The sequence below is a fragment of the Pleurodeles waltl genome, chromosome 1_1 (assembly GCF_031143425.1).
Source record: "Pleurodeles waltl isolate 20211129_DDA chromosome 1_1, aPleWal1.hap1.20221129, whole genome shotgun sequence".
Lineage (NCBI taxonomy): Eukaryota > Metazoa > Chordata > Amphibia > Caudata > Salamandridae > Pleurodeles > Pleurodeles waltl.
The window spans coordinates 549,369,832-549,385,353 of record NC_090436.1 but is presented as its reverse complement, the minus strand read 5'-3'; the positions used below and the strand labels follow the sequence as shown (position 1 = coordinate 549,385,353).

The following is a 15,522-nucleotide window of genomic DNA, read 5'->3' as shown; positions in this document are numbered from 1 at the left end:
CCCGACACGTGTTTGCACACTGCACCCGGCCGCCCCCACGCTGCTGAGGGTGTACTTTCTGTGCTACTTTGTGTCCCCCCCGGTGCCCTACAAAACACCCCTGGTCTGCCCTCCGAAGACGCGGGTACTTACCTGCTGGCAGACTGGAACCGGGGCACCCCCTTCTCTCCATTATAGCCTATGTGTTTTGGGCACCTCTTTGACCTTTGCACCTGACCGGCCCTGAGCTGCTGGTGTGATAACTTTGGGGTTGCTCTGAACCCCCAACGGTGGGCTACCTTGGACCAAAAACTCAAACCTGTAAGTGACTTACTTACCTGTGAAAACTAACAATAACTTACCTCCCCCAGGAACTGTGAAAATTGTACTGTGTCCACTTTTAAAACAGCTTATTGTGTTTTATGTAAAAAGTATACATGCTAAAGTAATGATTCAAAGTTCCTAGAGTACTTACCTGCAATACCTTTCAAAAGAGCTATTACATGTAAAATTTGAACCTGTGGTTCTTAAAATAAACTAAGAAAATATATTTTTTTATAACAAAACCTATTGGCTGGATTTGTCTCTGAGTGTGTGTACCTCATTTATTGTCTATGTGTATGTACAACAAATGCTTAACACTACTCCTTGGATAAGCCTACTGCTCGACCACACTACCACAAAATAGAGCATTAGTATTATCTCTTTTTTCCACTATTTTACCTCTAAGGGGAACCCTTGGACTCTGTGCATGCTATTCCTTACTTTGAAATAGCACATACAGAGCCAACTTCCTACACTATGTTACTTACATCTGTGGTTTTCTAGTACTCCCAGCTCCCCTCTACACATTTTACTTACCTAGGTGGGGGTACCTTGTTCACATTCCATTGTTTTAGTATTTGGTTTGTGCTCCCCCTAGGGTCACTATTGGTTATTGCTATTTGCACTTTTTCTGCCCTTTCCTATGCCTGTTTCTGATTGCTAGTGTATATATTTAGTGTATTACTTACCTCCTATTGGTGGGCTGTCCTTCTAGTTATTTGTGATTTGTTCCACAAATAAAGTACCTTTATTTTTGTACAACTAAGTGTTTTCTTTCATGTGTTTAAGTGCTGTTTGACTACAGTGGTATTGCATGAGCTTTGCATGTCTCCTAGATAAGCCTTAGCTGCTCATCCACAGCTATGTCTAGAGGGCCTGGCTTCTAAACGCTGACTACACTTCACTAAGAGGAGATACCTGGACCTGGTATCAGGTGTAAGTACCATAGGTACCCACCAAACACCAGGCCAGCTTCCTACAGCCTCTCCCACTCATATCATTTCTGATGCAGAAACTGAAACAAACCTTCCTTACCAAGATTCCTGTAGCCCCCGCATGGGCACTTCAACACTCTTGGATCTGTCTGTACTACTATATTGCAAGCTTCTGATCAGACCAGATCTTTTGACTCAAAGGAGAGGTCAAATAAGACATCCAAATCCCAGTATACTCAATCATGCGATATGGCTTCTGTGGTCATAGAGTTTGGTTACTTACAACTTCCATCTGAGTATATGGATATTATTAAAGAAGTACGCAAACCCACAACTAAACAGTGTTATGCTGCTAAATGGAAACATTTTGTATATTACTGTCAACCTGAAAACATTGCTGCACTTAAAGCTTCAGTACAAGATATTGTTTGCTATTTGTTAAATTTACAAAAAAGGAAATGTAGCATATTCTTCTATTAGGCTTCATTTAGCAGCTATAGCTGCTTACCTTCAAAACAGACAATATCTTTCTCTATTTAGTATTCCTTTAATAAAAGCATTCATGGAGGGCCTAACTATAATCATTCTACCCAGAGTTCCTCCAGCTCCTGTATGGAATCTTAATATTGTACTTGCATGGCCTATGGGTCCACCATTTGAACCCATGCATTCTTCTACTTAACAGTTTCTCTCAGGGAGGGTTGCTTTTTTAGTAGCCATAACTTCTTTAAGAAGAGTTATTGAAATTCAACCGTTAACTCTAGAAGAACATTTCTTCCAAATACATAAAGACAAAATAGTGCTTAGAACAAATCCAAAATTCCTACCTAAGGTAGTTTCACCTTTTCATATTAATTATTCAGTGGAATTGCCAGTTGTCTTTCCACAACCAGATTTTGTTGCTGAAAGAGCTCTACATACACTGGATGTTAAGAGCTCATATGTATCATATTGATAGGACAAAAAGCTTTAGGAAATCAAAACAACTATTTGTAGCGTTTTCAGAACCTCACAAAGGTATTCCAATTTCAAAAAATGGATTAGCTAGATGGATACACATTCTCTGAAAGATGGAGCAGGGTGGCAAAGTACTCAGCCACAATGAAAGAGGAGACATGGCTGTAGGAAACTACCCGCCTTTTTAGCATGGGTACCTCTAGGAAAGTACCTTCTTTCTTGGCATGGTTACTGCCATTTTCTCCCTGTTGTCACTGTGTTTGACACTTGCTATCTTAAAACCAAAAGACAACTTCCAGTAGATCCCAAAGCTCACTCTACCAGGAAAAAGGGTTCTTCCAGTGGCAGATATCTGTAAAGCTGCTATGTGCGCTATACCACACAAATTTACTAAACACTACTGTGTCGATGTTTTACCTTTCCAACAAGCAAATGTTGGACAGGCAGTACTTAGAAAATTATTTCAAACTACTCCAACTCCTGCAGGCTATCCACCACGTACTTAAGAGGGGACTGCTTTACAGTCTGTGCAAAGAATGTGTATCTACAGCTACACATACCAGCGAATGGAAAAAGTTACTTACCCAGTAGACATCTGTTTGTGGCATGTGGTGCTGTAGATTAACATGCACCCTCCCCCCCCCCCCCCCCCCCACGGAAGCCTGTTGTCTTTGTAGTACAACATATTGTAAATATGTACATACATTGCATGCACATCTCTCTCTCTTACTTACTATTTACTCATATATACACACCCTTTACTTCACCCGCCTGCGGAAAAACAATCTAACAAAGGACTCAGTGCCCATGTGCAGTATCACTTCATCTTGTGACTCGAAAATATTTATTCGAAGATAAACAACTTGTAACACTCAGAGCCCAACACTAGATAGCCGACTTATGCAAAGCATATGAATCTACAGCACTACATGCCACGAACAGATGTCTACTGGGTAAGTAACATTTTCCTTTTTAGGTAGTGCTTGATGTATTATAGTATATTGGGGCATCTGTGGCTCACGTGCATAGATTTGAGATCATTGCTTAGAATCTCAATGAAACACTTTAATTTTGCTGATGACCCAGTTTCATTGTCTTCTATAAAATAAAGCTACTTGTATTTTTTCACACAGCTCATTCAAATCAGAAGTCTGCAGCTGGGTATCCAGACTATTTTTGCAAATGGCAGGGTTTGCCGTACTCGGAATGCAGTTGGGAGGATGGAGCGCTTATTTCCAAGAAGTTCCAAGCTCGAATCGATGAGTATTTCTTGAGGAATCAGTCCAAAACCATTCCTTCAAAGGAATGTAAAGTAAGTACATAGTGCAAGGTTGCAAACATCCAGAAATTTTTATATTTCTATATACTCTTTTGGCCTAGTGATTAAATAGAACCTAATTTCCTCTCAGTCTCTCCGAAGCCCCTCCTGCAAAGACAAGTGATAACTCAGATAAGTTTTGAAAATATGCACCTTTTCTCTACACAAACTGCCTTGAGTTAGAGACTTATGTAGCACTTTTTATGACCCTAAACAAATGCAAATAAATGAAGGATTTTAACATCACTTTGCACAATCTGAACAAATAACAATGCAAATGAGTCCTTCAGGTTAGTAACCATCCAAGACAACATTCCTTTCACTGTCTACCTTAATGACACCTGTTGCAAGTTTCCATCAATCCTAAATCCTGCACATGTGGAATCCTTCATTTTGCTTACAATCAATGCTTGGAATTTTTAACAAGCACTTGAAACTGCAGAGGAAAGGTTTGCCAGATCTATAATTCACTACCATGCCCTCATGGCTGCCTCTAATCATACACTGTTGGCTGCACATGAAGTTTGTTAAAAACAAATTGATGTCCGCAGCAGCTAAATTGAAGGCAATTGTGATCACCGGGTACTAATCCCATTTTCTCTTTGGTATCCCCTATGTTAGGGGATACTTGTAGCCAGTGTGTCCACAAGACTTTGATTTTGTTATCTAGAAACGCTGTTGTGATAATCTCAGATGCCTCCCTGGTAGAATGCAGGCAGCTCTTTAAAGTTCTTGATATCCGAGAGATCAATCTAAGAAAAACATATTCTCTTATAGGGGATCTCCTGGAATCAGCTGGGTGGGTCATTAAGCTAGGATATGTCTAATGGAACTCAAAGATGGGTAGTAATAATAGTGGTATTGATCCCAGCACACTATATTTCTACCATCATCTCTACCACATATTGACTGATACTGTTATTGCTTCGACAGTGTAGGAGCCCTGAATAAAATTCAATTGACATGAAATGAAAATTCACCCATCTGAAACCCTTTGTCATATGTATGTCACTTTTTGTTTGAATAAACTTATTAAAAGAAGGCTACTGTGAATATTCCTAATATTGGGCATTGGAAGAAACGTTTTGTCGACCACCAAATAGCTATTTTGGGAACCTTCAATAATTCTGATGAGGATAACTGTTGTCTCTTGTAACAAACAACAACACATCTTTTCCATGACTCTTATCTGCTTATTTTGATATTTCTTTATAGGTATTGAAGCAGCGACCAAAGTTTGTTGCTCTGAAAAAACAACCACCCTACATAGGAGGGAGTGAATCTTTAGAGCTGAGAGACTACCAGTTAGATGGTCTGAACTGGCTTGCTCACTCTTGGTGCAAGTACGTATGTGCAATACCTGATTGACTTATGTGATGACGATGGAGATGAGAAAATAAGCTCAGATTTAGCATTTTATTTTATTAAGCATTAACATTTTGTTGGCCTTAATGTAAATCTGTACTTTAATTATCAGTCTAGCCACACCCCTTTCTTTTTCCTGTTTGTCAAAAATACACTGCCCATTTTCAATTCTCTCTTTGTTCAAATTATTTCTATTCATCATGTAAAAATCACAATGTGCTTCTTAGCTGAATCTGTTGGCTAAGCCAGTGGCTGTTGGTCAACCCGGTGGATGTTAGTTGGCCCATTGACTGTAGCACTTGTACCAATTTTTAGAATATGTTGACATAGGATTTTTTAATTTTCCGATTTTCTTAGTACATGTTGTCTGCCTATTCACTTTAAATCTATAATATGCACAGTGTCATTTGTCAGTGCAGTGCCTACTCAGGCACGCTCCCCATTACTCCGCTTTGAGCTGGGTTTGTGCTAATCGTCTCAAAGTAGCTATTTGTGGGGAAGGCAAGCATCCTGGACTACTTGAAGGATTATTCGTGGTAAAAAAGTGATATATAGTCTCAGCAGGTGAATTCCAGGCAGAGTTGTTAGTTTGATAAAATACCTTTATACTTAAATTAACAAATTGAAAGTTTACTCCCTAAATAAAAAGTTATGTAGCCTCACAAAAACATGCATCACCAGCAATGGAGGTAGTGCAACTTTTTCACGAAAAGTCTGAAAGATCTTGTTGGGTGTTTGTCTTAGTGCTGTTTGGATAAATGTGGGTCTTACTCCAATGAGACCGCAGGACTCTTGCACATGATCAGTGCTCTCCCTTGTGTAGTAGCAAGAATCAGTGAGAGGCTAGTTCATCACTGGTGGGGAAGGTATCTGAGTTGCGCAGCTACTCCAGCAGGCACCGGGGTACACATCACTTTAATGAAATGCTACAGCGTGATGCATTCTTCATAGTTGGATTGCTCAGCCTCAGGGTAGCCACGTGATGGTTGCAACCAGTTGTCCATTATTGCACCTTTCATAGATTCACATGCTTGAATCCTTCCCCGTCGTCGAAGTGGGAGTCCCAAAGTACCATGGTAAAGCAGTATTTAATACAATCATAGGTTATCAGGCACTCAGTTTAATTGCCCATCAATGTCCTTGTTGAAAAAGGACCAAACTGAAACAATGACCAATCTGTTTTAAGCACCTTCTAGAACTCTCCAGAGAGGCAGAATCCCTCAGATTTTCACCACATGTCAAGTGTGAAGAGAGTCTCCGTGAGCTCTGCTCAGTTTCTTCTTCAGGCAAGGTACTGGAAGTTTATCTTTCCTACCATGTGTGATTCAGAAGGCCTTTTTCATCCCTGCATGACCTGTGGGGAAAAAAAGGGTTCATGTGGATGATGCACATAAAAACAGTTTCTCTACCAAAACGTTGAAGGATCGAGAACAGGGTGACTATTGTGGCTACAAAAGACTAAAGCCCAGAAGACATCTTTCGACAAAGAAAGTGACTCTTCTTCGAAGTCGCATAAAAGAGACAGATTTTTTTAAGGTACTTCTGAGGAGAGTAGGAAGTCTATCAAAATTCACCATTGAGCGAGGGACTCAAAGTAAAAGGAGAAACAAACATTTCTCCTCCGAGGTAGCTTTATCTGCTCCTACCACACCTTACAAGCCACAGAAAGAAATACCTCAATCATCTTTCTGTCCCCTACCACCCCCCAGAGTGACACCTTCGTCCTATATAGCTCCACCACCTAGGGACGACCCTTCGTCCTCTGATGACTAGGACAAAGAGGAGGGCGGGATTCAAGACCCTCTACCTCAACCAGATGACTGGGATGATTACGTCATTCCCACACCATCTCCATTTCAACATCACCCTGTATACTATCCTCCAGAGGACATAAGGATTTCATAGCCTTATGGAAAGAGCAGCAGAACGATTCCACCTTCCCATAGCAATCAAGCAGTCTGACTGCTTTCTTTACGATTTTAAAGACCAGGCAAAAAAAATCTGTCTGGTCATGACCAATTTTTGACTACATCTGGCAGGAGAATATGAAAATTATGAAAAACCTCACAGCTGTGGCAGCGGTTTTGCCGTGCACTGTCAAAGTACAGAGTACCAGAAGATTCCCCTGCATGCCTGAAAGGACATTCCAAACCGGACTCAATTGTTTCCCAAGTGGCACAGAGAAGATCAAGGAATCTGTCCGACCCCATGTCAGTGCCACCAGATAGAGACGGGTGCCGCCTAGACAATATAGGAAAAAGATTTTCCATCAAGTCTGCTGTCACCGTCAGAACTGCCATTTACTTAGCCATTCTTGCCCGATATGTTCGGCAGGTGTGGTCGCACATCAAAGACATAATTCACCTTATTCTCGAAGACCAAAGGCCTGAGGCAAAGATGAATCTCTAAGAAGGCGAGCACCCCTCTTCTGAGATTGAGTGCGCCATGGGTATTGCCTACACGGGCTTCAGACAGCTTGCAGGTGCAGCTGTCTTGTGACACCAGGGATGGCTTAAAGTGACCTCATTTAGACCTAAAGTTCAATCCAAATTTAAAATAATAGATATGGCCTATGATGGGGACACACTTTTTGGCAAGCATTATCGATGAAGCCCTTCTTGCCATTAAGACAGATACTGATATGGCTACCTTGCAATATAGAAAGTGGCCCTTAAGAGGCGCCTCAAGGTTTTTCCACCTAAAGAGGAACATACCAGCACTCACAGCAGTACCAGCCCTATAAGTCTCAATACAGGTTAACACATGCTTATCGACAACCAGCTACAGCTGGTTTCTCCAAGCAGGGAACATGTTGAAGATCCAAGCATCAGAACAGAGAGACAGGTCGCAAACCGTGATCTGAGCAGGTACCAGTTACACCACCCTCCTCTTGCCCCGTATGTGCGAAGATTTCCAAGTATTTCCATCATTAGAAAAACATCACATCAGACCAGTGGGTATTGGACCTATTCACCTCTGGTCACACCTTGGAGTTCATAGAGCAACCATCAAACAGTTCACCAAGGGGTTTGCAGCCCTCTCGTCTTCCCTTGTTAAGAAAAGAAGCTCTGCTTATGCTTTCTAAGAAAATGATGGAGAAAGTCCAAATGGAACAGAGAGGGAAAGGATTCTACTCCCGCTTTTTCCTTATATGCAAGAAATCAGGAGAATGGATACCAACCTTAGATATCAGAAAGCTGAACACACATCACCCGCAAATAATCCTTTTGAATGACTACTCTCTCAGACATCTTTTACCTGCTGAACAGTGGAGGCTATATGACACCTCTAGGAGGATGCATATTTTCATATTCCTATTTATCCCAAGCACCACAAATACCTCTGCTTCATTGTATCTGGTACCCATTACTACTTCAGAGTCCTCCCTTTCGGCCTCAAGTCAGCCCCCCTGAATTGTACTTAGTGCTTGGCCCCGGTGGCAACCACTCTCAGAAAACAAGGTCATCAGATATTCCCTTACCTAGACGACTGGCTGCTAAAAGCTTCAACTCCGCCAACATCTCTCAAAGCCACGAAAGCCTACCCATCGCTTTTGTTACAGTGAACAAGCAAAGGTCCTCACCCATTCCTGCTCCACAATGACATTTCAGGGAATTTCCTGGATACAAGACAGAGCAAAGTCTACCTCTCACAGAAAAGACAACAGAAACTAACAGACTTGGCCAACAAAATATCAAGAAAAAAGTTTCAGTGAGGCTGTTCAAGACCCTCCTAGGCATGATCTCTTCAGCAATCCACCTGCTCCCATCGTGCGCCTTAAGATGAGGTCACTTCAGGGGGAACTGCACCTCCATTGCATTCAGTCTCAAGTCACCTTCGAACACTTGATATCTATCACCCCGAAGATGATAGATGCCTTAAAGTGGTGGTCTCACAAACACCATCTGTCTCTAGGCCTTACTTTTCTAGTGCTCTACAAAATACTCCTGGTCTGCTCCATGAGGACGCAGGTGCTTACCTGCTAGCAGACTCAGAACCTAGTCTCCAAAGGCACCTATGTTATTTGCACCCCTCTTTGACCTCTGCACTTGACCGACCCTGTGTTGCTAGTGCTGGGTGTTTGGGGTTGACCTGAACCCCCACCGGTGGGCTACCTATGCCCCGGAGACTGAACTTGTAAGTGCTTTACTTACTGTGTTAACCTAACTGTACTTGCCTCCCCCAGGAACTGTTGAATTTTGCACTGTCAACTTTTAAAATAGCTTATTGCCATTTTATGCCAAACTGTGTACATTACTGTTTTTATTCAAAGTCCTATCTATACCTATGCAAAGTACCTTACATTTAATGTACTAAAATAATTTAAGAAAATAATATTTTTCTATATAAAAGCCTATTGGCCTGGAGCTAAATCATTTAGTGGGTGTTCCCATTTATTTCCTGTGTGTGTACAACAAACGCTTAACACTACCCTCTGATAAGCATCCTGCTTGACCACACTTCTACAAATAGAGCATTAGTATTAGCTATTATTGCCACTATCAACCTCTAAGGGGAACCCTTGGGCTCTGTGCACACTATCTCTCACTTTGAGATAGTATATACAGAGCCATCTTCCTACATCTACCACTTAATGAAAGATAATTTGATATGTACTAGCGTCTTTTGATTTAATACACAGTTTCTGTTTCTGTTTTCAGAGGGAACAGTTGTATTCTTGCAGATGAAATGGGTCTTGGAAAAACAATACAGACAATTTCTTTTCTGAACTACTTGTTTAATGAACACCAGCTTTATGGGCCTTTCCTTCTGGTTGTGCCGCTTTCTACTCTGACTTCCTGGCAACGTGAGATTCAGATTTGGGCACCTCAGATGAATGCTGTGGTATACTTAGGAGACATCAGCAGCAGAAATGTGGTAAGTACCCTTGATCCCTAAGCCTTCCCTGGCCTTCAAATGTAGATCTTTTGGACAAACTGTGCATTTGTATTTATTTTATTTCCATTTTTGTAAAGTGTAACTATACCAAAAGGTTTCCCTGTGCTGAAGAGAGAACTACATAATTCCCTACCTAAAAGCATAACATTGGATCTTTAAAACCATAGTAAACAGTTATGGTAGGAGTACTAACTTCAGAACATATGGCTGAAGCATAAATAAGGCATACAAGTAGTAAGATGTAAAGCAGTAGTGAGGAAGGTTTGAAGTGAGCCACAGTCTGCAAAAGACTGCTGTAGAAGGGCTGATGGGAGATGCGGATGTGCTGTGGTAGTGGGGTGGAGGGAAAAAGCAAAAGAGACCTGGAAAATAGATTGAAGCAAGGGAGAGGTGTTTCTTCAAACACCGATCATCAATCTTCCCCTAGCCCCTTTCATTTTTGGTTTTAAGCGCTTGAATGATGCACTGCCTATGTTTGAGCTGTGCAAACATTAGAGTGATTGTCATGCCCATCATAGGATCAGATGCTTATGACCATGTGATATAGGTATCACACTGCTGAATATGTATTTGCATTGTTGTTGCATCTATATAGGTGTTAATACCCCATATGAGGCACAGAACCAAAATTGATGATAGGTTGCACGCTACTCCTGGGAGTTCCTCTGATAGAGTTTCAATGTCATATGGGTGAGCCAGAGTTGTGTCCATATTGTTTTTGCACCTTTGTGTGTAGTGAAGCAATAACCATGAGAAATAGGATATGTAATCTTATTCATCGCTAGTGTTTGTATGGCGACAAATGTTTAAAAGGAGCATACTCTACATTACAATTGTTGTCCTATTGTGAATAACATTGGACAGTATCAAGTTCTATAGAATTATGTTCAGTATCCCAAACTATGCTGCACCAGCACAGATCCGGCTGGAGTTTGGCCTAACAAAGCCAGTCTCTGGCCAGGTAAGGAGCCAGATCAGCATAAGATCAGGAACGCCACCTCGACACCCTGAACCATTTATTTTGCCTGGAGATGCAGCACAGAGTCACATTGCCCGTGAGGTGGTTCCTTCAGGAATCTCTCATAATCCCTGTTCTGTCTGAGGTTAGGGATATCCCTACCAGTCATGCAGTTTGCAAGAAACTGGCCTGGTGAACAATAACAATTCTATCACTGGTGGAAGATAAAGCCATAGTTGCAAAACACAACCATGCCTGGATGATGATTAATAGTTATGGTACACTTGGCCCTCGAATTTACTTTGGCCAAAGATACCCCAGACATATAAAGGAGACATTTCTGAAACACTGCCTGGGCATACTACTATGTGCACTACATCCAATGCCTTGGCAGAGGAAGCAAACTTCTACCAGCTGCCGTTTGTGTGGGAATGGTCTAGAGGACATGCCACATCTCCTTTGCACTTGTGTAGAACTTATAGGTGAAAGAGTCCACCTGCTTTAAGCACTGTTCAACGCAACACATTTGAACACAGAGACAGTTTGTCTTGGCCTGTTTTTCTTAGGATCCACATCTGAACTGTAGGCTGGTGAACTTCTTAGCGCTGGTAGTGAAGAAAATGCAAAATGTCAGCCGCACAACATCCTCTGCGTTGTCAGCCAATTCGGAATTGCGAAGCACTGGACCATTGGCATTCATATAGTCCCTATAAGCAGGACACCTTTAAACACATTCATTCTTTGGCTGACACGCAGCACTTCGCACTTCAAAATGTCTTTCCTATTCGGATGTAAGGCACACCAGGGCCCCTGGTGAATAGTGAGTAACTGTAAAATCCTGAGAACCTATTGGCTCACTCAGCATCTTGGCATCCTGATAAGAAGCAAAAGTGTCTATACATTAACCCCCACATAGGGGAAGTTACTGCGAGAGTCCCTCCACCCCCACCAAACTGCACACCCCTTTCCAAGGGAAAGGAGGCTTGCCTTTGAAGAGGAACCTGCTCCACACATACCGTCAGAGGGCATTCTGCCTTCTGAGCTTCAAGGTACTTCTAACTCTCCTCCTTTCACTTCCCTACCTCTCCTCCACCATCTCCTCTTTCACCTTCTCCATACACACCTGGAGGGTCACTACACTGATATTCAGCCCCGGGGGAGCCTATTGACCTTTCCAGATGATTGAGGATTCATGCCCTCTTTAAGCTAAGGAAGATTTGTGGGAATACTGATAATTACCCATCGAGGCCTGAGTTAGATCATATCCCTTTAAAGGATCACCCTAATGATTGTACCAATTATCACAGGCTATACAACATACAGTTGTCTCCCTTATGCACTTCTACTTGAAGAGGAAGTTTTCCTTTTCAAAATGCTTTCAAAATAAGAGTATTGATGCAGGAGACGTCTTCCCATAGGTTTTAGAGATCACATAAGAATTGGCATTGCCACAGCTCTCGGCATTGCTCTTCCCGAGATGTTAGCCTGAGGTCTTTGTCACTGGCTTCCAAGTCTTGGTGCCGTTCTACCTGGGAGATGAGCCCCACCCTTTCTCCTCTGCAACAAAAGTCACCAGAGAGGTCACCAGCACCTTCTTTGGCTGAAATCTCGGCATCCCACACAAGTTCCGGGGCGCATTTCTCTCCTATTACTCCATCAGATCAGGAGATTGAGGAGTGAGTCAAGTCAGGTCCAGCCTCAACAAGAATATCCGGCCTTTCCAACTCCTGGGGCAGATCTATCTGCCTTTTTAAATCCTATGTTCAGACTGTTTAACAGAGCGATGACCTCCGTTGGTGCTCCTGCGGGCCCCAAGGGTCCTTTAATCTTGACTTCATGGTGCCATATAAACAGGCTCCTTATATTCCCTTTTTGCCCACGGCTCCATTACCTTCAGGGATGACAGTGCCGCCAATATTGCCGTCGGATAATTCTTGTGCAGGGTCGACTCACTCAACTCCTGCCTAAAGTAAAATCCTGGCTCTGGCTTCACCGGTGCCGCAACAAACATCCTTGACATCAGCGCACTGTTTATTTACGTTACGATTGGAGTCTAGATTAAGATCTAGAAAGGAGGCCTTGAGGCTCTTGGAGGAGCAGCAGTATCTGGAAGAGCAATAAGATTTAGAGGACGGAGAGATCCCTTTACATTCTCAGGGTATTGAGGTGTCTAGCGAACTAGACACTTCTCCTGAGTGAGAGTTATCGTCACTGAAGGTATTCCGCCTCCAGAAGTTACTAGTTATCATGGTGTGATCAGGAAGGCTGCTGACCTTTTGGAATTGCCTTCACCCACATCGGAGCTGAAGTCCAATATCCTGACTGAGGTTCTCCACTCCTCCTTTATTACATTGCTACCGTTTAACAAGGCTTTGTCGGAGCGGTTCTGGATCTGTGGCAGAAACCTGTGTCTACTCCAGCTGTTTCCAAAGTAATTACCATAAGGTATAGGGCTGTGCCAGACGACCCGCAATTCCTTAGTCAGCATCCGGCGCCTGAAAGTTTGGTAGTCCAGGCTTCTTGTTCTTCTAAAGCGGCTCCTGGCTCCTTCCCTACGACTCCTGCAGATATGGAATCGAAACGCTTGGAACAGTCAGCTAAGAAGTTTTTGCATTGTAGGAAAGTAGCCTCTTTCCTGCCAGGTTTACCCCCATTTTCTGCCTGTTGTCAGTGTGTTTGTCTGTGTTCACTGGGATCCTGCTAACCAGTGCCCCAGTGACTATGCTTTCTCCCTTCTAAATTGGTAACTGTACCTTTTTCTCCCCACAATTGGCATACTGGTTCCCCCATGTAAGTCCCTAGTATATTCTACTAAGGTGCCCAGGGAATCCCTATGGGGTGAAGCAGTTATTCTGCCACCCTTAAGGAGCCCATTCAAAGGGTTCTGCAGGCCTGCCATTGCAGTCTGCATGAAACGGGTGCATGCACCCATTTTCACTATAGGTCACTAGAAGTCATCCCTATGGTAGGCCCTCTCATCCCAGAGGGCAGGGTGCAGGTACCTGAGTGTGAGGGCACCCCTGCACTAGCAGAGGGGCTCCCACAAACTCCAGGGCCATTTTCCTGGACTTTGAGTGCAGGGACGCCATTTTACGGGTGTACTGGAAATAGGTCACTCCCTATGTCCAGGTACATAATGGTAACTCCCAACCTGGGCATGTTTGGTATCAAACATGTCTGAATCATACCCTAATACTGAGACAAGTATTGGAAGTGTTATTCCATGCCCTCTGGGGGCTCCTTAGAGGACCCCCAGCATTGCTACTACCAGTCTCACAGGGTTTTCCGGGCAGCCCAAGCTGCTACCACCCCTCAGGCAGGGTTCTGCCCTCCTGCTGCTTGATCTGATTAAGCTCAGGAAGGCAGAACAGAGGATTTCCTTTGGGAGAGGGAGGTAACACCCTCTACCTTTGGAAATAGGTGTGACAGACTTGGGAGGGGTAGCCTCCCCAAGCCACTGGTGTGCTTTGAAGGGCATATTTGGTGCCCTCCATGCATAAACCAGTCCACACTGGTTCAGGTACCCCCAGTCCCTGCTCTGGCGCAAAACTGGACAATGGAAGGGGGAATGAACACTCCGCTGTCCATCACCACTCCAGGGTTGGTGCTCAGAGCTCCTTCAGAGGGTCCCTAAGTTCTGCCATCTTGTTTCCAGGGAACTCTGGGAGCCTCTGAGTGGCCAGGAAGGTGATGTCCGAGCCCCCTCCTGATAGGTGTTTACCTGGTTAGGCGACCATTCCACCTTTCAGGCCTATTTAGGGTCTCTCTCTTGGGTGGGTCCTTAGATTTGGCTTGCAAGATTCCATCAGGATTCCTCTGCAACCTCCACTTTGACTTCTGACCACTGGAACTGCGACTGGACTCTCCAGGAACCGACAACGCTGCAATCAACGATGAAGACTCTTCTGCAACTTTGTTTGCCCAGCTGCTGCCAGCTTCTTCAGAAGACAGCAACTCTTCAGCTTGCACAAGAAGAAGAAGGAATCTCCCTTGGAGTTCCTGCATCACTGGTGGTGGTTCGGAGTAGTCCTCTTGATCCTGTCTGCCAGCTATCCAACTTTGGTGGTGGTAAGCCCTTGCCTTCCTAAGCAGGAAGGTACCCCCGTGCACTGTGTCTCTTGCAGCTGCCAAGGATTGTTTGCATCTCATCCAAAGGATCTTCGGGCGACGTGTAGATCCAGTCCCCAGTACTCCTTTCTGCGACGCACAGCCCTCTGCATGGTTTTCTTGTGGCGTGGGATAGCTTCCTGTAGTGCTGCATGGGCTCCTTCTACGACTTCTGTGTCCTCGTCCTGTGGGACTCCTATGGGTGCTGCCTCCGCTCCTGTGGCCTCTCTGCGATGCAGAGGATCCCCTGTGACTCCCGCTCCTGGGTTGAGTCCTCTTGGGCCTTGCTGGTTCCTGGCAGCAACACTTTGCCACTAACTGCGAGTTTGCCTTTGCCAAGGCTTGTTGGTGGAATTCCTGAACCAACACCAGTTGGCAATCTTTCTTCTAGCGTGGGACAACTTCTGCATCCAACAGGAACTCTTCTCCGGCTCCAGGGCTGCACTGCTGACCTGTTCTTCCTCACCGTTGACCAACCCCTGGTAGTACAGCTGGGTGGGTAGTGGCTCCTACTCCTGCTGGACTTAACTGTAACTCTTGGACTTGGTCCCCTCCACAGGTCTTCTCCAGGAATCCACCACTGCTTTCTTAAAGTCTTGTCTGGGTGTCTTCTTTTCGTCTTTTTCCTCCTTTTAGGTGATTTGGGGAAATTCCAGTGATTTACTCCTGCTTTCCTGGTC

The 15,522-nt window shown here is 43.9% G+C and overlaps 1 protein-coding gene across 3 annotated transcripts in view; it reads left to right on the top strand.

Moving 5' to 3' along the window:
* Positions 1 to 15,522, top strand: part of CHD1 (chromodomain helicase DNA binding protein 1) — a 1,172,453-nt gene that overhangs the window by 232,409 nt on the left and 924,522 nt on the right. For all 3 annotated transcript variants that reach the window (XM_069225994.1, XM_069225985.1, XM_069225977.1), the window contains exons 10-12: positions 3,329 to 3,507; positions 4,729 to 4,856; positions 9,540 to 9,756. In XM_069225994.1, coding sequence (XP_069082095.1) covers positions 3,329 to 3,507; positions 4,729 to 4,856; positions 9,540 to 9,756 — 524 coding nt within the window. The remainder of the gene's footprint in view (positions 1 to 3,328; positions 3,508 to 4,728; positions 4,857 to 9,539; positions 9,757 to 15,522) is intronic.